This window comes from Mus caroli, unplaced genomic scaffold, assembly GCF_978045245.1.
Source record: "Mus caroli unplaced genomic scaffold, Mus_caroli_1 scaffold_4, whole genome shotgun sequence".
Lineage (NCBI taxonomy): Eukaryota > Metazoa > Chordata > Mammalia > Rodentia > Muridae > Mus > Mus caroli.
Genome location: NW_028227259.1, coordinates 89,308,787 through 89,331,308, shown reverse-complemented (window position 1 = coordinate 89,331,308; position 22,522 = coordinate 89,308,787). Strand labels below are relative to the sequence as shown.

Here is a 22,522-nt window from a genome sequence, read left to right as displayed (position 1 = left end):
GACTGGAGCAAAAACAAAGCATAGATGGAACAGCTGTTATTAAAACAAAGTCACCTTTGCATTATTTAAATTGATATAATTATATCGTAATGGGCGGTGCTCTCTCCCTGGCTACCTTTCCCTTCCAGGGAGATGAACACTTATTTATGTATCCCAGTTATGATTAAGGAAGCGACAGTAATTTCAGAATGTATGGAAACTGAGGGCGAGTACAGACATATTTGGGTAGTTTAAACAGGGAAACAGTTCTTATTTCTATTTTCAAAATAGGCTTGTTTATAGGAAAAACTTCACCACTGTAAAACTACGCCACACCCTGATATTAGTCAGTAGTGACATTGGAAGGGTTTTTTTTGTCAACAGATAGGTTCAGAGTTGCGACATGTCTGTGCTTCCAGGGTTTAGCATGCACTCACCTCTCTTTCAGCTAAGATCAGTCCTACTCACATAAAAGGCTTTAGTAAGTTTTCATTGGCATTCAGCCTGATGTGGATTCACATTGTGTATCTTGTAAAATGTATTCCATTGAGTAATTCTCTCCCAAGTGATTGTTGTTATCACTCTTTTTAAAAGATAAGATGATGTGGTGCAAATGATCCAGGCTCAATGTGAGATCTAGCATCTGTACCTGGAGTCTGGAAGTCTAGGCCCTTTTATCTAAACCAGAATGTCTATCACAGGTGCTAACCTAAGGACTCTCCTATATATACACAACATGAATGTGTAGATCAAGAGACAGATGGTATATAAAGCCAACATGAAATTGTCTACGTATGTGCTAAGATGGGAATGCTGAAATAGAATTTTACTTTCACCTACAGTTTTCTAATCATCTTTAAACAATTAACTGAGGACCTTACTGATGTCTAAAATGACCAATTTCCATTTCTCCACTGTCTTAAAGGTGATCAGTGGCCTGAGAACACAGCACTTTGATTTCATGACTGTTTTCTACAAATGAATTAATTGGTCAGAATTAACTGCCACTGTCTTTTCCTCTAAAATGAGATTGCTCATTGTAAAGAGAGAATAACTTGAAACACCAGCACTGAGGTTTATACCCAAATGTGATAGCACATACAACTCCCTAGTTGTGGAGTAGCTCTCCTGAGGTATTATGTGGAAAAATGGGTTCCATGGATGGTCTGTGGCTCTATCAGTGCTAACAGGCTTAGAAGAACTACATTAGTTCCTCATGTTGGGTGAGTTGGCCTTCAGGAAGCCGAGATTGTAGGATTGCTTGGGTTTGCAAGTTTGTGAACATCTTTGGCAATATACTGAAACCTCAGCTCAAGAAAACAGAACAAGATACAATTTATTCCAGCATACTTTCTTAGAGCTCCTTAATTGAAACTAATGGGTGAGAAATGGAAAGAACACTCTTGCTGATTCTGGCATAGTTTCACAGGGCTGAGACCAGTAGATTAGGGATCAGAAAGGATTAAAGGCTGAGAATGAGAGTGGCCTGCAGATACATTAAGACATCATGCTAATAAGACTGCAAGCCTGACTGTTCTCCAAGTATATACCTGGCTTTTATGCTAGGGTGAGTTCTCAGAGTTTTCAAATAGTAATTCTAAGATGCTAAGTAGTTTTAGAGAAATCAAAAATCCCACTGAAGCATCATTAAAATGTAATTCACCACATTTCATCTGAAGATGTCAGATGATATGTACATTTTGAAGCTGTTTAAGTAAACACAGAGGGATTTTTTTTCCACTTTTTCTAAAGTTAAATCAGTGTCAGATTAGGACAAAATAATAATTGCTATCCTTTGAGTATGATATTATGTAGCAACTTCCACTGTAAAACATTACTCATGTTTAAACTTTATAACAATGTATGGCTAATTTGTACCCATTCTATAGATGGAGAAATGGATGCTCACAGACATAATTTTTTTTCCATTGGCAATGGATGACAGAACTGAAAATGAATACAGGCAGGTATAGAAGGCTCTAAGGCTCATGTTTTAATCAGAATGCTGACCCATCCTTACAGGGTCTTTTCTCTTCATCTATGTGTGCCCTCTACGACTAGTTCAATTGTCTTTACTGTGCCAAGAGATCGAAAAAGTTATTTATTTTCAAAGACTGCTTCAGTTATTCAAGAAGTGTTCTTTAAAATTAGTCTCTGCAACAGGAAGCATGGAAATTCCATTCTACAAAGGTAGCTCAGCTCTGCGGGTATAGATAATTTGCATATGGCCACAGGAATAGGTGAGTCAGTCAGCGCTAGAGATAGAATCTGACCTCCCAGTGCACCTGTGTTCTCTGCATAGTTTAGAAGGAGAGACAGACTTGTGTGGGCTAACTCCATGGCCCAGGAACTGTTGTTATGATTAATACTCTTAGAACTTAAATAAAAATAGATGACCTTTTTAGTAATTAACATTATACATTTAATATGTACATGTTGACTTGAAATGCTTAAACATTATGGGATGGCTAAGTTAAGCAAATGAACATGCTTAGTACTTCATGTAGACTTTTCTTTCTTGTATGAGGACAGGTAAAATATACTCTCAGTATTTTTCATGCACATGATACGTTGTTATTAACTGTAATGGCCATGTGGTACAGTGGCTCTCTTGTGCTTATTCTTCCTAACTAAATAATAATCTGTGCAGGAGGAATAAAAACACTCCCTGGTAGATATTTCATCTCCACATATATTTTGTCCTTTTTGCCTTATAGCAACCCTGTGAGCAGCTAATTTTAATATCAGGTGGCAATACATACAGATATGTGAGACTGAGTCTTCTAAATCTACGATTCCATGATTGGTGAGACTGAAGGTTTAACATGCATGTTTTTATCCCAGTTATGTTTTCTCATCCTCCCTTCTGTCTCTAGCATGTTATCAACATTGGGCTCCTCAGTATTCCATTGGAGAAGATGAGTTAATTTTCCTTGTCTTTTTAAAAGACATTTTCCTTTGCATCTCAACTTTTCTAATCAAGAAAATTCCAAAAATAATAAACTAACATACAGCTATGACATTTTAACACAGTCATTCAAAAGAAAAACAGTCAAGCCATCATTAATCACTTGGTCACTTCCTACCTGACGGAGCACTGGTTTTTGAGAATTCAGGGTGTTCTAATACTTACACTAATCTGTCCTCACCATGGCTAACAGGAAGTAGCTGCATGACTCCTCAGAACTTAGCACCATATTGACCCCAAGATGAGTGCTTTTCTACAATTTTTGTTTTCAAATCTAATTGTTCTTTGCCTAAAGTGGGTCTTGGATGTCAAGAAAAGATAGATTAGGACCAGGTCTGGGAGGTTCCTCTGTCTTCCTTCCATAACCCCTCATGCACACATGAGACCATTTGTAAAGCAAATTGTTTTCTTGTTATGAAGGAAATAATGACAGTAAGTAACAATCATTGAGTATATACTGTGTGTTTGGCAAGGTGCCAGGAGCTCTATAAATGCTTGCTGTTTGCTGAAGATATTTTATGAATTGGATTATGACATTGGTTCAATTTGTTGGTGAGGATATATAGACCTCGGAAGGCAAGCAACTTCCCAGTGCCATCTAGCTAATGAAGGCCACTATAAGGGACAAACTCAGGCTGTTCAAAACCAAAAGCCCATGTTTTAGCTCACCAGGTAAGACCATGGAAATCATTAGCTTGAAGTTTCAGAGCTTGTAACTGAAGATTATTATTGTTTTTGAATATATAGAATAGATTATTATTTTCTCAAGGTCTTTAAGATACATATGAATGTTTACAGGAAAATGTATGATAGTATAAGTTTTTTCAAAGCAAAATAGCCTGATTGCATCAATAATCATACTGAATGCATATAGTCTAAATACTGAAAGATTGGGCTGAAGGGTTGGCTCAGTGGCTAAAGGCATGGCACCAATCCTGGTGACCTGAGTTTGATCCTCTGGACAAACATAGAGGGAGAAGAGAACTGACTCTTGGGAGTTGTCCTCTGATCTCTATGCATACATGCGTACTTTTCCCACTAACAAGGTGTGACATGTATGCTCTTCCCCACAAACAAGTGAATGTCATTTAAAAAATTAAATATAAATGCACACTGAAAGAGATTTTTCAGACAGGATTAAGTAAGAGGACAGAGACCTGACTGTTTTTCTTGTTGAAGAAACCCATCCTAAATATGATAATATAAAAAAGTTAAACATACTATAAAAAACTATATATCACATCCACACTAATCAAAATATATGTTTAAGTGTGTATATTAACCTTAGAGAAAGTTGACTTTCGAATGTTGATAAAAGGCTAAACTGGCCAAAATGATAAAAGTCCAAAATGTATTTACCCCTGTTACAGAACAGAGGTTCACATAAATAAAGCAGATAGTGCTGACGGGTAAAACTGGCAAATTCACAGTTACTCCTGGAGATGACAACTCTTCCCTCATCGTATCTGACAGAATGAGTGGTCAGAAACTCAGGTTGGACACAGAGAACCTGAAGACACTAAAACAATTTGGGCTGATTGACCCGTGCCAAACACTCTGCCCAATAAGGGCAGAGTACAAATTCTTCTCAAACGCATATGGAAAATTTATCACGATAGAACATATTCTGGGCCATAAAATAAAGCACTGTACACTGAGCAACCAACCAGGCAGTACACATGAGCTGGTGTGGGGCCCTGGACACAATATAGCTGAGGACTGCCTGATCTGGCCTCAGTGGGAGAAGATATACCTAATCCTTGAGGCCCCTGGGAGTGGGGAGGCCTGGTTGTGGGCGAACATCCTTTTGGAAATGGAGGAGGAGGAATGGTATTGAGGAACTGTGGAGGGGGAACTGGGGTAGGGGACAATGGCTGGATTGTAAATAAATTAAAACAAAACAAAACAAAACAAAACCAAAAACCAAAACAAAACAAAAAACCAAACAAAGGACAGTAAAATGTTCTAGAATCAGCAGCTGGCCTTGTGTTTTTAGGAAAAAGCTGTGCAGGATAGCCAAGGGCCATAGTTATAGGAGAGGGGTTATCAGACAGGAGTTGTAGCCACCATTCTATCATGGCTGGGTAGATGAGAGCCAGGAAGATTAATATTCAAAATCCTCACTTCTGATTATGATCTGCTGTTACAAGAAGATCCTTATTTGGGATGCCCATGTCTTGAAATGTTGCACTAAATTTATTATTTGTATTTCAGAAATTACATTACATTATATTGCTATTAGAAAACATTAAATATAGCCGGGCGTGGTGGCGCATGCCTTTAATCCCAGCACTGGGGAGGCAGAGGCAGGTGGATTTCTGAGTTCGAGGCCAGCCTGGTCTACAGAGTGTGTTCCAGGACAGCCAGGGCTACACAGAGAAACCCTGTCTCGAAAAACAAAACAAACCAAAAAAACCAAAAAAACCAAAAAAAAAAAAAAAAAGAAAAGAAAACATTAAATAAAAGTAGTCTATCATCTCTTTTTCTGACATAGAATTTTCCAGAATCCTACCAACCATTTATCTTGAGGTTCTTTTCTTCTAAACATGGCATAAAATGATAATCACATTACCATAGATAATCTGTTCTGTATTTCAGTAGTGTGAGATTTAAAAGGCACGGTAAGAGTAACTGTAGATGATGTGAGAAATGTCATTTAATTTAGTGTAAAACAGGTCTGATGGCCAGTGGCCATGGGATGAGAAGCTGGTAATTAGGTACTTAGGCTCTTTTCCCATGCTGTTCACCCCAAATTAGCACATATGTTCTAAGTCATGATCTAATAAGAATATTTAATCTCTAATTAATTAATATGTGTTCTAGTTATGAAATATAAATCAGGAGTCTAGCCACCACAGTGGCTCCATTGGTATCTACTTATTCATATGGCAAGTTTTCCTTCTCTCTCTCTATTTCTTTCTGTTCTTCCTTACTCTCTTTCTGTTGGACAGAAGATTGAATCTAGGGCCTTGTCTTAGGGTTTCATTGCTGTGAAGAGAGACCATGGCTCCAGCAACTCTTATAAAGGAAACCATTTAATTGGGGCTGTCTTACAGTTTCAGAGGTTTAGTCCATTAGCATCATGACAGGAAGCATGACAATGTACAGGCAGACACTATGCTGGAGGAGGAGCTGAGAGTTCTATATCTTGATCTGCAGGTAGCAGGAGACTATACTATGCTGAGCATAGCTTGAGTGTAGGAGACCTCAAAGCTTCCTCCCACAGTGACACACATCCTCCAACAAGGCTACACCTCCTAATGGAGCCATTCCCTTTGGGCCCAGCATTTAAGCACTCAAGTCACTGGGGGACAGAGGAGTGTTCCTATTCAAAGCACCAGAAGCCCTAAGCAGTCTAAACCAGACTTCAACCACTGTGTTATCTATCTCCCAGCCTTAATTTTATTTTTGAAAGTTTGAGACAGTGTTTCATTAAGTTTTTCAAGTTAGCTTCTGAGTATTTGGGATTATAGGCTTGTGCAATCAGACCTGACCCCAAATGGTGGCTTATATCAATGAAGAACACCTTTATCCTGCAGGTTCTCATGTTTCCTAGCTATTTATTAAGGGTTCATTTATTAAGGAAAAGGACAATAGTTGAGATAGGCATTTAGGGGTCTCAACTTCACAGAAAGGGATGGAGCCACTGGACAAACAGGAAGCAGGTGGATACCCAGCTCTAAAGTTGGGAAGCTGAGTCGCAGCTGTGGATTTGGTAGCTATGAGTTTATAGATATAAATTAAACTCATGGATGTTGGTAACTATAATCGCTGGGGTTCTGATTAGAACACTTCCATTGTAGTTTCAGGCTATTGATTTACATAGAAAATATATCTTACTTAAGTATTCGAGAATGTTAATAATGTATTAATATTAAAATGCCAAAACTTTTGAGTATGGTTAAGTGTGTAATGATGTACTTAAAGTTTACATGTTAGCACACATATGTTACAGGTTGTTGTTTATGGCAAGAAATTTATTGAGTAAAGTCACTTCCTTTGAACAATCATATTACGATAAAAAAGGTCTATGCATTTTCTAACTACACACTGTTGCTAAGGTAATTCAAATAAGGGTTCAGGATACACAGGAGCTTGTAGCTTGTTTAGGGGGGTCCTTTGATGAGGGGTTCCTCTGCTTCTCAGGAAACCACAGAGCTTAGCTTCTGTTCCACCTGGCAATCCCAATTTTAAGCTTTATCAGGGCCAAAGATTTTAAAAACCAGCTTAGAAAACACGTATTTAAGAACCATAAGCTTTTCATAGATTTGATACTTAACTGATATATGTCTATGTAATATTTTCAGGGGCTTTTATTTTAAATTGACACAAAACACAACTTATGGTAGCTTAAAAACATTGAGAAGTGTCAAAAATGATGGGTAAAAGATTTCTTAACTTCCTTCCTATATGCATTTCCTAAAAGTAAAACTATTGATTAAAAGAATTACTTGTAGTGTCTTAAGTCTCTTGGCTTGTTGCCAATCACGTCAAACTGTGTGCAACAGTAACCAGCAGAAAAACAGCACATTTGAAAAATCATATGAAAACTGGTTAGTACATTGAACATTAATTATGATAATATAAACATTATTTCTAGATTATCGGAGATATTGAACATTAGTTCAATACGAATACTTATTAAGACACTAAGGTAAATTTCCATTTGTGCCCATTGATTCTTGAGAAAATAGGAGCCTATAACATCATGTTGCTGGAGGCCGGGCTACTGGGACTACTATGATGTTTGCACTCAGATTTCTGTTCCAAGTAAGACTAAGACACAGGTCACTGGTCTTCAAGTTCACAGCCAGTTCCTGCTGTTGAGCAAACTCTCACAGCCGGATTAAGGTCAAAGTCTGAATGGGGATGTGGGAGGATCACAGTTAACATGACAGAGAGTGTTTGACTGTCTGATGCTCTGTGCTCAAAGTGACAGAAAACTCTCCAGCTCAGATGCCTCAACCCTCCTTCTGTATACCCCTCCATGACACAGTAGTGTAGACATGGCTGGTAATTCCTGCCCCACCCCGTCTGAGAGGTACAGTTCCCCAGCTCTGGCTTCAGTGGTGTGCTTTGTTTGTCCTGCTATAGCAAATTTTTTTTTTAAAATCCAAATTGTTTTTTCATGCCATTTTTTTTTTATCTTGAACAGAAGAGTTTGAGGACAGTAAACATCAGTGATACTAAAGCTTACAATAGATCAACTATAAGTGTAATCCTATCTAGATCTAACCATTCAATGGCATATTTTTGTAAAAAAATATGCTATTCCATCTATCCATAATTATTAATTTGTAGAGGTTGGGCACAGTGTCAACATGCATGTCATTTGTGGTAACCTGAGTCATAGCATATCTGGTTGGGAAGTTTATAAAGAGATGGACAGTAGGGTCATGTAGATCACATCAAGTCTGCGCTGCAGACACACTACTAGCATTTACATAAAACTTCTATGAGGTCTGATGCTTTCATATGCAGTCTTGCCAGCACTACTGGAAAGAAATATCACCTGAGTGTTGTGGTAGATTTAATACAGAAATGGTTAAACTATGGGGCTTGGCTTATTTAATAGTTAAATATAGGATTTCTGTTAAAATATCTACTTAGAACCTACTGGTTTATCAAACAATGCGATATTTTAAAAGCCTAATTTTATCCCTACTATTCCAATAATCTTTAGTTACTTTACAATACAATAGTGCTTCTAAAGTCTGGTCAGATATTTTAAAAGTTTATTGGAGTGGTTTATATCTGACTGATTTCATAGAGTTCCCTTCCTATCAAATTCCTTTTAATGAACTGTGATGGACACCACCAGTATTGAGGACGTAGTAAGAGTTATGCAGCTATTTTTGCTTAGACGTTAATTATAGAGGCTGAAGTTTATTATATTACATGCTGTGCATTTTATGGAGGCCTAATAATGGTGTTGCTGAGCAACCACTCTATTCTTTCCTATGGGTGCCAAAGAGAAGATATCAGATCAGGGCTTGTCTTTCTCCCTCTGTTGTATATTTTGTTTAGTTTTGTTTGGGGGCCGTCTTCTAGAATCCTCCCTGTGTTGTGGCATGGCTGAAGGATTTGCATACTCTGTGCAAATACCTTTAGTACCATTTCCATTTTATTTATTTATTTATTTATTTATTTACTTATTTACTTATTTTTGGTTTTTTGAGACAAGGTTTCTCTGTGTAGCCCTGGCTGTCCTGGAACTTACTTTGTAGACCAGGCTGGCCTTGAACTCAGAAATCTGCCTGCCTCTGCCTCCAGAGTGCTGGGATTAAAGGCGTACGCCACCATGCCTGGCAATATTTTAAAATACATTTTGCTGCCTTCTTTTTTCCACAAACGTAAGTTAGTAGCAATAACAATAGTGTACACACACACACACACACACACACACACACACACCATTATAAGTCATGTTAAATCAGTTCAGTTCAATGTAGGAGACATAAAAACATTTATGATAAGAACATTGATAGATGAAATTACCCACCATCGGCCCTAAATTAATATCCAGAGCTGGAAATAAAAACAGTTTTTCTTTATTTGCACTGATGTTGTAAAAATAAAATGTAAATAGTTGTTTGGCAACTAGATGACTTTCTTGTTTTAATTGCAACTTCCTTATGGGAATTATTTATAATTATTGTTATAGGAACTAAACACATAATTCAGTTCACAGAGACTAAGGTGATACTTTTAGAGATTTTATAGATATGTTTTGCACATCAATGAATAAAATAGAAATATGGCTCTTTTTTTTGCAATTTTATAAGAGTAACTTGCTTAAATTTCTTCTTAACAAATTAACAATAGTGGCTGGAAAGATAATTCAACAGAGAGCATTTCTCTTGTAGAAGACTCAGGTTCAGCTCCCAGTCTCACACCATAGCTCATAACCATCTGTAACTCCAGTTCCAGAGGATCTGATACCTTCATCTGGTCTCCATAGGCACTAGGCATGCAAGCAGTACGTATCGATGTAAGCAGTGTAAGAATGCATTAGAAAAATAACAGTGAAAGCATACTAACGATCTTCATTAGGGTTACTATTGCTGTGATGAAACACCATGACCCAAAGCAACTTGGGGAGGGAAGAGTTTATTTCACTTACAGTTCCCTACAACAGTTCATCCTGAAAAGCATTGAGGGGAGGAATTCAAGAGGCCACAGAAGGGTATTGCTTACTGGATTGCTCCTCATGGCTTGCTCAGACTATTTTCTTACAGAATCCAGGAGCACCAGCCCAAGAGTGGCATCACCTACAATGGCTGAGCCCTCCCCCATCAATCACTAATTAGGAAAAATGCCTTACAGCTGGTACTTACTGGAGGCATTTTCTCAAATGAGCTTTTCTCCTTTCAGATAATTCTAGTTTGTGTCATGCTGATATAAACTTAGACAGCACACTACTTCCACATACACATACTTTTTATTTTGTGCCTGCCTTAGTTTAAAAATATAAAGAAGAGTGAAAATCAACAGGTCCTAACAATCCAAGTTTTTATCAACATAAAGTGCAGCGTTGGCAATGGGCAGTGGATGGGAAACGAGGCACAATCCCTTTAGCTGAGTTCATAGTGCCAAACATGGTGTAATCACCAAGGAAATGATTAACTGTTGTCTTTATTTATTTTATTTTTTGACACAGAGTTTCTCTGTGCAAACCTGAAAATTCTTGGACTGGCTCTGTAGACCAGGCTAACCTTGGACTTGGAGATTGGCCTGCCTCTGTTTCCTAAGTTCTGGAATTAAAGGTGTTCACCACCACAGCACATTTTCTTTTTTATTTCTATTTTTTAATTAAAAAATTAACATGTGCACGAATATGTATGCCTGTGGAGGTGTGCATGCTCATGAGTGTTGCACGCCTGTGGGTACCAGAGACCAGAGATCTATATCAGGTGACTTCCTCTGTTGCCATTCACCTTTTTTTTTTTTTTTTTTTTGAGACAGGATGTCTCACTGAACTTGAAGCTAACACCAACTGGCTACACTGGTTGACAAGTGAGTCCCTGGAATCCTCTAGTCACTGCCTCCTTGTGCTAGGATTACAGCATTTATTGCCATGCCTGGCCATGTGGGTGTTGGAGATCTGACTTTGTCCTCATTCTTGGGCAGAAGTACTTTATCCCCTAAGACATATCTGCGCCTTCCTCTGTTATGTCTTAAGAACTGACTCAGGAAATTTCTAATGCCATAGATTCTAGGATGTTAACACCTTGTGGTTTCTTTCTTCCTTTCTTCCTATCTCCCTTTCTTTCTCTCTCTCTTCTTTCTTTCTTTCTTTTTTGTTCTGATGTTATAATGTACAATGGCCCTTAAACATGTCTTTTTATTTCCCTTTTCACTTTGTGGACATTGGTAACAGTTTTATAGCAGAAAGAATATATACTTGGGGACACTCGCCAGCTACCCACAACACCCACCACAGGATCTTAAGACTTCTGGTGAGTGGAGCACAGCTTCTGCTCCAATCCAATTGCGCGGGACCTGAGACTGCATTAGTTAGGGAAGCAGAAACTGGCCTGAGTAGGGCCACAGGCCTCATCCGGCCGGATCAGCGCCTGGGTAGCGGGAGCACAGGGTTGCCTGACACCCGCCAGCTACCCACGACCCCCGCTGCAGGATTTTGGGACTGCTGGTGAGTGGAACACAGCTTCTGCTCCAGTCCAATCACGCGGGACCTGAGACTGCTCTGGTTGGGGAGAGAGAAATCAGGCCTACATAGGGCCACAACCCTCTTCCGGTCAGAAAAGCACCTGGGCAGCTGGGGCACAGGGTCGGCTGACACTCGCCAGCTACCCACAACACCCGCCACAGGATCTTAAGACTTCTGGTGAGTGGAGCACAGCTTCTGCTCCAATCCAATTGCGCGGGACCTGAGACTGCATTAGTTAGGGAAGCAGAAACCGGTCTGAGTAGGGCCAAAGGCCTCATCCGGCCGGATCAGCGCCGGGGTAGCGGGAGAGCAGGGTTGCCTGACACCCGCCAGCTACCCACGACCCCCTCCGCAGGATTTTGGGACTGCTGGTGAGTGGAACACAGCTTCTGCTCCAATCTTTAAACAGTGACAACGATAACAACTATCCCCAGAGATTACCAGATGGCGAAAGGTAAACGTAATAATCTTACTAACAGAAACCAAGACCACTCACCATCATCAGAACCCAGCACCCCCACTTCGCCCAGTCCAGGGCACCCCAACACACCGGAAAAGCTAGACACGGATTTAAAAGCATATCTCCTGATGATGATAGAGGACTTCAAGAAGGACTTTAATAACACACTTAAAGAAATGCAGGAGAACACTGCTAAACAGGCAGAAGACAGTAAAGAGGAAGCACAAAAATCCCTTAAAGAATTGCAGGAGAACACTGCTAAAGAGTTACAAATCCTTAAAGAAAAACAGGATAACATAATCAAACGGGTAGAAGTCCTTAATGAAAAACAGGAAAACACATCCAAACAGATGATGGAAATGAACAAAACCATACTAGACCTAAAAAGGGAAGTAGACACAATAAAGAAAACCCAAAATGAGGCAACACTGGAGATAGAAACCCTAGGAAAGAAATCTGGAACCATAGATATGAGCATCAGCAACAGAATACAAGAGATGGAAGAGAGAATCTCAGGTGCAGAAGATTCCATAGAGAACATCGGCACAACAATCAAGGAAAATGTAAAATGCAAAAAGATCCTAACTCAAAACATCCAAGAAATACAGGACACAATGAGAAGACCAAACCTACGGATAATAGGAGTGGATGAGAATGAAGATTTTCAACTCAAAGGACCAGCAAACATCTTCAACAAAATTATAGAAGAAAACTTCCCAAATCTAAAGAAAGAGATGCCCATGAACATACAAGAAGCCTACAGAACTCCAAATAGACTGGACCAGAAAAGAAATACCTCCCGACACATAATAATCAGAACAACAAATGCTCTAAATAAAGATAGAATACTAAAAGCAGTAAGAGAAAAAGGCCAAGTAACATATAAAGGCAAGCCTATCAGAATTACACCAGATTTTTCACCAGAGACTATGAAAGCTAGAAGATCCTGGACGGATGTTATACAGACACTAAAAGAACACAAATTCCAGCCCAGGCTACTATACCCAGCCAAACTCTCAATTAACATAGATGGAGAAACCAAAGTATTCCACGACAAAACCAAATTCACACATTATCTCTCCACGAATCCAGCCCTTCAAAGGATAATAACAGAAAAAAACCAATACAAGGACAGGAACCACGCCCTAGAAACAACAAGAAGGTAATCCCTCAACAAACCTAAAAGAAGACAGCCACAAGAACAGAATGCCAACTTTAACAACAATAATAACAGGAAACAACAATTACTTTTCCTTAATATCTCTTAATATCAATGGACTCAACTCCCCGATAAAAAGACATAGACTAACAAACTGGCTACACAAACAAGACCCAACATTTTGCTGCTTACAGGAAACTCATCTCAGAGAAAAGGATAGACACTACCTCAGAATGAAAGGCTGGAAAACAATTTTCCAAGCAAATGGCATGAAGAAACAAGCTGGAGTAGCCATTCTACTATCTGATAAGATTGACTTCCAACCCAAAGTCATTAAAAAAGACAGGGAGGGACACTTCATACTCATCAAAGGTAAAATCCTCCAAGAGGAACTATCAATCCTGAATATCTATGCTCCAAATACAAAGGCAGCCACATTCATTAAAGAAACTTTAGTAAATCTCAAAGCACACATTGCACCTCATACAATAATAGTGGGAGACTTCAACACACCACTTTCACCAATGGACAGATCATGGAAACAGAAACTAAACAGGGACACAGTGAAACTAAGAGAAATTATGAATCAAATGGATCTGGCAGATATCTACAGAACATTCTATCCTAAAACAAAAGGATATACCTTCTTCTCAGCACCTCATGGTACCTTCTCCAAAATTGACCACATAATTGGTCACAAAGCAGGCCTCAACAGATACAAAAATATTGAAATTGTCCCATGCATCCTATCAGATCACCATGGACTAAGGCTGATCTTCAATAACAAAATAAATAATAGAAAGCCAACCTTCACGTGGAAACTGAACAACACTCTTCTCAATGATACCTTGGTCAAGGAAGGAATAAAGAAAGAAATTAAGGACTTTTTAGAGTTCAATGAAAATGAAGCCACAACATACCCAAACTTATGGGACGCAATGAAAGCATTTCTAAGAGGAAAACTCATAGCTCTGAGTGCCTCCAAAAGGAAACTAGAGAGAGCACACATTAGCAGCTTGACAACACACCTAAAAGCACTAGAACAAAAGGAAGCAAATTCACCCAAGAGGAGTAGACGGCAGGAAATAATCAAACTCAGGGGTGAAATCAACCAAGTGGAAACAAGAAAAACTATTCAAAGAATCAACCAATCAAGGAGCTGGTTCTTTGAGAAAATCAACAAGATAGATAAACCCTTAGCCAGACTCACTAGAGGGCACAGGGAAAGCATCCTAATTAACAAAATCAGAAATGAAAAAGGAGACATAACAACAGATCCTGAAGACATCCAAAACACCATCAGATCCTTCTACCAAAGGCTATACTCAACAAAACTGGAGAACCTGGATGAAATGGAGAAGTTCCTAGACAGATACCAGGTACCAAAGTTGAATCAAGATCAGGTTAATGATCTAAACAGCCCTATATCCCCCAAAGAAATAGAAGCAGTCATTAATAGTCTCCCAACTAAAAAAAGCCCAGGACCAGATGGGTTTAGTGCAGAGTTCTATCAGACCTTCAAAGAAGATCTAATCCCAGTTCTTCACAAACTATTCCACAAAATAGAAACAGAAGGTACTCTACCCAACTCATTCTATGAAGCCACAATTACTCTGATACCTAAACCACAAAAAGACCCAACAAAGATAGAAAACTTCAGACCAATATCCCTTATGAATATTGATGCAAAAATCCTCAATAAAGTTCTTGCTAACCGAATCCAAGAACACATCAAAACAATCATCCATCCTGACCAAGTAGGTTTCATCCCAGGGATGCAGGGATGGTTCAATATACGGAAATCCATCAACGTAATCCAGTATATAAACAAACTCAAAGACAAAAACCACATGGTCATCTTGTTAGATGCGGAAAATCATTTGACAAGATCCAACACCCATTCATGATAAAAGTCTTAGAAAGATCAGGAATTCAAGGCCCATACCTAAACATGATAAAAACAATCTACAGCAAACCAGTAGCCAACATCAAAGTAAATGGTGAGAAACTTGAAGCAATCCCTCTAAAATCAGGGACTAGACAAGGCTGTCCACTTTCTCCATACCTATTCAACATTGTACTTGAAGTCCTAGCCAGAGCAATTCGACAACAAAAGGAGATCAAAGGGATACAAATTGGAAAAGATGAAGTCAAAATATCACTCTTTGCAGATGATATGATAGTATATATAAGTGACCCTAAAAATTCCACCAGAGAACTCCTAAGCCTGATAAACAGCTTCGGTGAAGTAGCTGGATATAAAATTAACTCAAACAAATCAATGGCCTTTCTCTACACAAAGAATAAACAGGCTGAGAAAGAAATTAGGGAAACAACACCCTTCTCAATAGTCACAAAGAATATAAAATATCTTGGCGTGACTCTAACTAAGGAAGTGAAAGATCTGTATAATAAAAACTTCAAGTCTCTGAAGAAAGAAATTCTAGAAGATCTCAGAAGATGGAAAGATCTCCCATGCTCATGGATTGGCAGGATCAATATTGTAAAAATGGCTATCTTGCCAAAAGCAATCTACAGATTCAATGCAATCCCCATCAAAATTCCAAATCAATTCTTCAACGAATTAGAAAGTGCAATCTGCAAATTCATCTGGAATAACAAAAAACCTAGGATAGAAAAAACTCTTCTCAAGGATAAAAGAACCTCTGGTGGAATCACCATGCCTGACCTAAAGCTTTACTACAGAGCAATTGTGATAAAAACTGCATGGTACTGGTATAGTGACAGACAAATAGACCAATGGAATAGAATTGAAGACCCAGAAATGAACCCACACACCTACGGTCACTTGATCTTCGACAAGGGAGCTAAAAACATCCAGTGGAAGAAAGACAGCATTTTCAACAAATGGTGCTGGCACAACTGGTTGTTAACATGTAGAAGAATGCGAATCGATCCATTCCTATCTCCTTGTACTAAGGTCAAGTCTAAGTGGATCAAGGAACTTCACATAAAACCAGAGACACTGAAACTTATAGAGGAGAAAGTGGGGAAAAGCCTTGAAGATATGGGCACAGGGGAAAAATTCCTGAATAGAACAGTAATGGCTTGTGCTGTAAGATCGAGAATTGACAAGTGGGACCTCATGAAACTACAAAGCTTCTGCAAGGCTAAAGACACCATCAATAAGACAAAAAACCACCAACAGATTGGGAAAGGATCTTCACCTATCCTAAATCAGATAAGGGACTAATATCCAATATATATAAAGAACTCAAGAAGGTGGACTCCAGAAAGTCAAATAACCCCATTAAAAAATGGGGCTCAGAACTGAACAAAGAATTCTCACCTGAGGAATACCGAATGGCAGAGAAGCACCTGAAAAAATGTTCAACATCCTTAATCATCAGGGAAATGCAAATCAAAACAACCCTGAGATTCCAACTCACACCAGTCAGAATGGCTAAGATCAAAAATTCAGGTGAGAGCAGATGCTGGCGAGGATGTGGAGAAAGAGGAACACTCCTCCATTGTTGGTGGGATTGCAAGCTTGTACAACCACTCTGGAAATCAGTCTGGCGGTTCCTCAGAAAATTGGACATAGTACTACCGGAGGATCCAGCAATACCTCTCCTGGGCATATATCCAGAAGATGTCCCAACCGGTAAAAAGGACACATGCTCCACTATGTTCATAGCAGCCCTATTTATAATAGCCAGAAGCTGGAAAGAACCCAGATGTCCCTCAACAGAGGAATAGATACAGAAATTATGGTACATTTACACAATGGAGTACTACTCAGCTATTAAAAAGAATGAATTTATGAAATTCCTAGCCAAATGGATGGACCTGGAGGGCATCATCTTGAGTGAAGTAACACAATCACAAAAGAACTCACACAATATGTATTCACTGATAAGTGGATATTAGCCCAAAACTTAGGATACCCAAGATATAAGATACAATTTGATAAACGCATGAAACTCAAGAAGAATGAAGACCAAAGTGTGGACACTGTGCACCTTCTTAGAATTGGGAACAAAACACCCAGGGAAGGAGTTACAGAGACAAAGTTCGTAGCTGTGATGAAAGGATGGACCATTTAGAGACTGCCGTATCCAGGGATCCATCCCATAAGCAGCTTCTAAACGCTGACACCATTGCATACACTAGCAAGATTTTGCTGAAAGGACCCAAATATAGCTGTCTCTTTTGAGACGATGCCGGGGCCTAGCAAACACAGGAGTGGATGTTCACAGTCAGCTATTGGATGTATCACAGGGCTCCCAATGGAGAAGCTAGAGAAAGTACCCAAGGAGCTAAAGGGATCTGCAACCCTATTGTTGGAACAACATGATGTACTAACCAGAACCCCGGAGCTCTTGTCTCTAGCTGCATATGTATCGAAAGATGGCCTAGTCGGCCATCACTGGAAATAGAGGCCCATTGGACTTGCAAACTTTATATGCCCCAATATAGGGGAATGCCAGGGCCAAAAGAATGGGAATGGGTGGGTAGGGAAGTGGGGGGCGCTAGGGGGGACTTTTGGGATAGCATTGGAAATGTAATTGAGGAAAATATGTAATAAAAATATTAAAAATCAAAAAAAAAGAATATATACTTGGAAACATCATATGTTTTAAATATGAGTAACATTACCGGTAAATCTGGATCACCACATAAAGTATTTTATGAAAGTCAGGCCTTCCGAAGTAGCAATGACTCTTAACAAGGTCTGACTTACCTTTTGTTGTCTTTAATATCCCAAGTTATTTCCTGAAACTAACTAAGGTGGGTTCCACATTCATTGAGAAATATCCAACACCCCAGTGTGGTACTGAAAAATGATCTTTTGCAACTTAGCGTGCTCAGCTTTGCTTCAGTTCCTGAAGAATGAGCAGCTCTTGAGTATGGGCTAAAATGCATGCAGAGGGACAAGGCTCACACTTATTTCAGGAAGGTACAAAACCAATCAACCAACATACCAACCAGACAAACACAACAACCAAAAAAGAAAAATCAAATCAAAACAAAAAGATGTCAATATTCATTCTCAGGTTGAAAAGGCAAACCAGAGCAGAGCATTTTAAAATCATATCTTTGTTTTTTAAAGACTTATTTATTTATTTTATTTATATAAGTACGCTGGAGCTGTCTTCAGACACACCAGAAGAGGGCATCAGATCCCATTACTGATGTTGAGAGCCACCACGTGGTTGCTGGGAATTGAACTCAGGACCTCTGGAAAAGAAGTTGGTGCTCTTAACCACTGAGCCATCTCTCCAGCCCTTAAACCATCTCCTAAACACACAAAAACATTTTATGGGGTGATTGATTCTGATACTCTACATGGGTCGGGGTGGGGGCAACTGGAAGAGCTTGCGCGGGGAGCAGTGTGGGGTTTAATCACTAAGCTATTGTCTACTGCACTTATAAAAAGACATTTTACTAGAACAGAAAGTGTTTCTGAGACTACGGAGCTAGAAGAGAAAACTGTTATCAGGCGATGAGTCAAACACTGGTAGGAGATTTCCAGTACAGTTTCTAAAACAAGTCTGGCCATGCTGTGGAGACAGATTTGCCAGACTAGAGGCAGAAAAGTTCATTAGGGTTGACTTGTAGGCTATCCATTAATCAGCCACTGAGAACTATATTTTCGGGACCAAATCTGGTTTATTACCTGATTTTATATGGTATTTTAACTAAGAATTTTTTTCACATTTTTAAGTAATTGAAAACAAATCAGAAGAGGTCATAAAAATATTCTGACAATTAAAAAAATAAGTAATTTAAATATCAGTTTCTAGAAATGAAAATGTACAAGACACAGCTGTGCTCATTTGATTCCATATCATCTATGGCTGTGTTTAAGGTACGGTGACCAAACAGAGTGGCTGGAGTGGAGAACCCACAGCCTAGGAATCAGATCTATTGTTTTAACCTTTACACAAAAGCTTGCCAGACTCTGGCTGAAGAAGTTGATGATAATTCTTTAGGAGTATCCAAATTCTGGACATCATGAACACGCTTGTTAGAACAGCTAGGCTGCACTGAGTTGCCAAGGGGTAGGAATGACGATGTCAGTACTGCTTAGCATCAGGAGGAATGAACAAGAATCAGAGAGCTACTGTTGTTCTGAACACGGTGCTGACTGAGCTATGCAGAGACTTGTTCTGACAAGCCCTCCTCAGAAGCCGTCCACACTCCTTACTTAGTCACTGCTTCACAGCTTGCTTGTAGCTCCACCTTACACTCTCCCTCACGTTTTGTAGTTACTGCCTTTCTTTTTATAGAACAGTTCTACAGTGACATATTAGGAAATGATAACACAATGTCAGGCACATCACTCGTCTTCCAGCAATTCCAGGCCAGTCGAATATATCTGTACCTTATGAGTTCATTCACTCTCCCTAATTATACATTTCCCCCAAGAGAGAAGAACCAGGAGAGAGCAGTTTGACGACAGTTTGAAATTATCGAAGGGATTACAATTGAAAAGTCTGTCTTAGAGTAAGTTTAGGTGAATTCAGCTAAGGTTTGGAGTGGTAAAGAAGTGTTTGCATAAGTATTCTTATGCATTAGGTGCACAACCATTCACTGATATGAGAAACAGATTTGTTCCTCCATTTTATGGATTTTTTTGAGGACACTTTCTGACCATGTCCACTTGAAGCAGTTTAGTACTGAATGACTTTCTGAGGAAAAAAAAGGTAACTAAAAAAATGATGAATTATGACTTGAAAAGGGGAGAAAAGAAACTGAGTTAAATGGCATAAAAAAAAACAATGCAAAAAAGGTAGCTAAAATTGATAAATTATACCTTAATAAAGGGCATAAAGAAACTGAGTTAATTGGCAAGAATAACAATGTTATAGATCGGGGAAGGAAGAGATAATGTTTTAAATGTTGAATATCTTAGTAATGTGGGCATTAATATTACTACTGATAATTAGAATAATTATGGTGACTACTACTTATATTTTAATACAATTTCAACATGGGCGTTCAATGTAATAAACTGGCAGCATTTTTACCTTCACAGAGCTCATCAGGTTAGAAATGGGGAATAATAATCCTGTTTTTCATGCAGAGAAAATATGAGAGTTCAGCATCTATTGAGATATTACTATATAATAAAGACGCTGAAGGCAACACTCAGAAACACACTCTCATAAATGTTTATCTAAATTGTTTTGATTAGATTCTCTCTGTCTTTGCCCCATAATGTCCCTCTTGCCTCTTAACACCAAGGAAAGCAAGTCACTTATATATTGTGAGGATCAGGAAGGAAGCCAGTGTGGTGTCTTGGACAGTGGTGAAATGGACTACACACATACACACACATGCACACATACCAGATCTGATCTGCCTCGGTATTTTTTTCCATTCTTTATAAGCTATCATTTCTCTTTTTTATCTCTCTCTTCTCCATTTAATTCAGAAGACTATTGTTTAAAGGATCTACCATAAAACCAAACCATGCATGGATTCAAATGAAAGTGCCTTTAACTTCTGATTTCACTTCTTATTGCTAGTAATTCAGTGCTTCCTATACTTTTTATTATACATACACTATGTAAAAATTTAAGGCCTTAGAATGCAAAATATATCACACTCATATTCACAATTATGCTTTTGATTCAATGGATAATTGACTATTTTTGTGTTAATACAAACAGATTTGCCCTCACGACTTAGTGAGTGCTTAGCATAGATTTTTATATGGATTAAAAGTCACTGTCAAAAAATACAACTTATCACATTACATATCTTAGCCCATAGTATACATCTGACAATTCTATGCTACTTTTGGTAAGCATAAATTGATTTTTTTTAAATCTGGCATGCACGGACTTTTGTTGAAAAACCTTCCCTTCCCATGTCAACAACAAAGTCTTGCTTACTTCTACTATGTGCATCTCCCGGCTTCTGCAGCGGATGAATAACAGGCATTCAGATACGGAAGGGGCAGGTATCAGGCTGAGGAGCTCCCTGGGCACAAGTGCGCATGGAAAAATAAGCACCTCCTGGAAAAATATTTTTGTGCCATAGTAATTGGCGGTCTAGGAACAGGTGTTGGGTGCCCGACTCAAGGGAGATCAAGGAGGTTAGAGAGAGGACACTGAAGTTTCCATGGCTACCATCCCGTGGGAAGATCACAGAAGAAGGGAGGGAAACAAGCAGGATCCCTTGGGCCTAGCTACTGTATCCTATAACCTGAAGCAGGGGCAGGCAGAATCCTGTGGAGATGGTGACTCTAATTTTCCTGATTCAGTGACCAGGCAAACATGCGCTGACCATTGTACTGCAGGACCAGTATAAAAATATTTCTTGGTGATTTTCTATCACCAGGCAACAAGTCCTCTTGATTTCCATAAGTTAAAAACCAAAACGTATTTATTGCAAGGTGCTTTGCAGTTTGCAAGACGCTTCCTGGGCTCACTCTGGTGCTGTACACAGGCTGGGTGTCCTGTGCCTTATTGAAAGGTGGAGAAACCCAGGTCAGCATTTGAATGGGTTGAGCCTGAGTCAGAGCCGGTAATGAAAAGGCAGAACGTACAACCGTACAATCATCTTAAATGGGATTCAGTACCCAGAACTCCCTCTCAAGGACATTATGTTCTCTCCCTCTTTCATGTATTGAATGAGTAGCATTCTAGAAAGAAAGAAGCCCAATTCAATGTATAGACATGAGAAACAGCTCGTTAAAAAGCAAAGCGAAGCAAAACAAAGCAAAACAAAAACCTAAAGCCTTACCAAGCACTGACTTTTTTTTTTCTAGTGTTTGAATTAGCTTATCTGAATGGTTGGCAACATTAACAACCAAGCCAGAGTCTGGTCTACAACCAGGGGTTAGGACTGTGCTTGGAGGGGAAGATAAAAGTCACACAGAAAGGGCTCCTCTGCCATCACTGAAGCTAACAGGCAAATATTACTGCAAACACCTGGGTTCTTCTGAGGTCTTTCATAATCCCATCTGTGCATTTTCAAGGTCTGGTTTGGAGTTTAATCATAAAATTAGAAGGCAAGTCGAATTTGATCTGCAGCGTGGTTTACAGTTGAAGTTTTACTACACTTCCTAAGCCATTTAAAAATCCATTGTCTAGAAATGAACTTAACAATGTATAGCTCTATGGTGTACTACTCTGGAGCTTAGTTACAGATTGTTGGACACGTGACAGCTAGCTCTTACAGAAACTTCATGTACTGTTGTCATTCTTTTACATATAGGACTTTTGTTTAGTCCTAATAAATAAGGGCCAATAACGATATAAGGACCATTTACTATCATCTTGGTTTTGTAAGAAAACAAACAAACAGAGG

At 39.0% G+C, this 22,522-nt stretch overlaps 2 protein-coding genes across 8 annotated transcripts in view; one reads left to right on the top strand and one right to left on the bottom strand.

Annotated features, from left to right (window-relative positions):
- Positions 1-21,192, bottom strand: part of Ythdc1 (YTH N6-methyladenosine RNA binding protein C1) — a 130,435-nt gene extending 109,243 nt beyond the window's left edge. For 2 of the 7 annotated variants that reach the window (XM_085836806.1, XM_085836810.1), the window contains exon 1: positions 21,103-21,183. In XM_085836806.1, coding sequence (XP_085692932.1) covers positions 21,103-21,151 — 49 coding nt within the window. In that variant the 5' untranslated portion in view covers positions 21,152-21,183. Of the gene's footprint in view, positions 1-21,102 lie in introns of all 7 variants that reach the window. The other 5 variants (XM_085836809.1, XM_085836811.1, XM_085836807.1 and 2 more) reach the window with 5 other exon arrangements.
- LOC110295270 (transmembrane protease serine 11E) overlaps positions 1-22,522 on the top strand; it is a 47,571-nt gene that overhangs the window by 2,434 nt on the left and 22,615 nt on the right. The window lies entirely within an intron of this gene.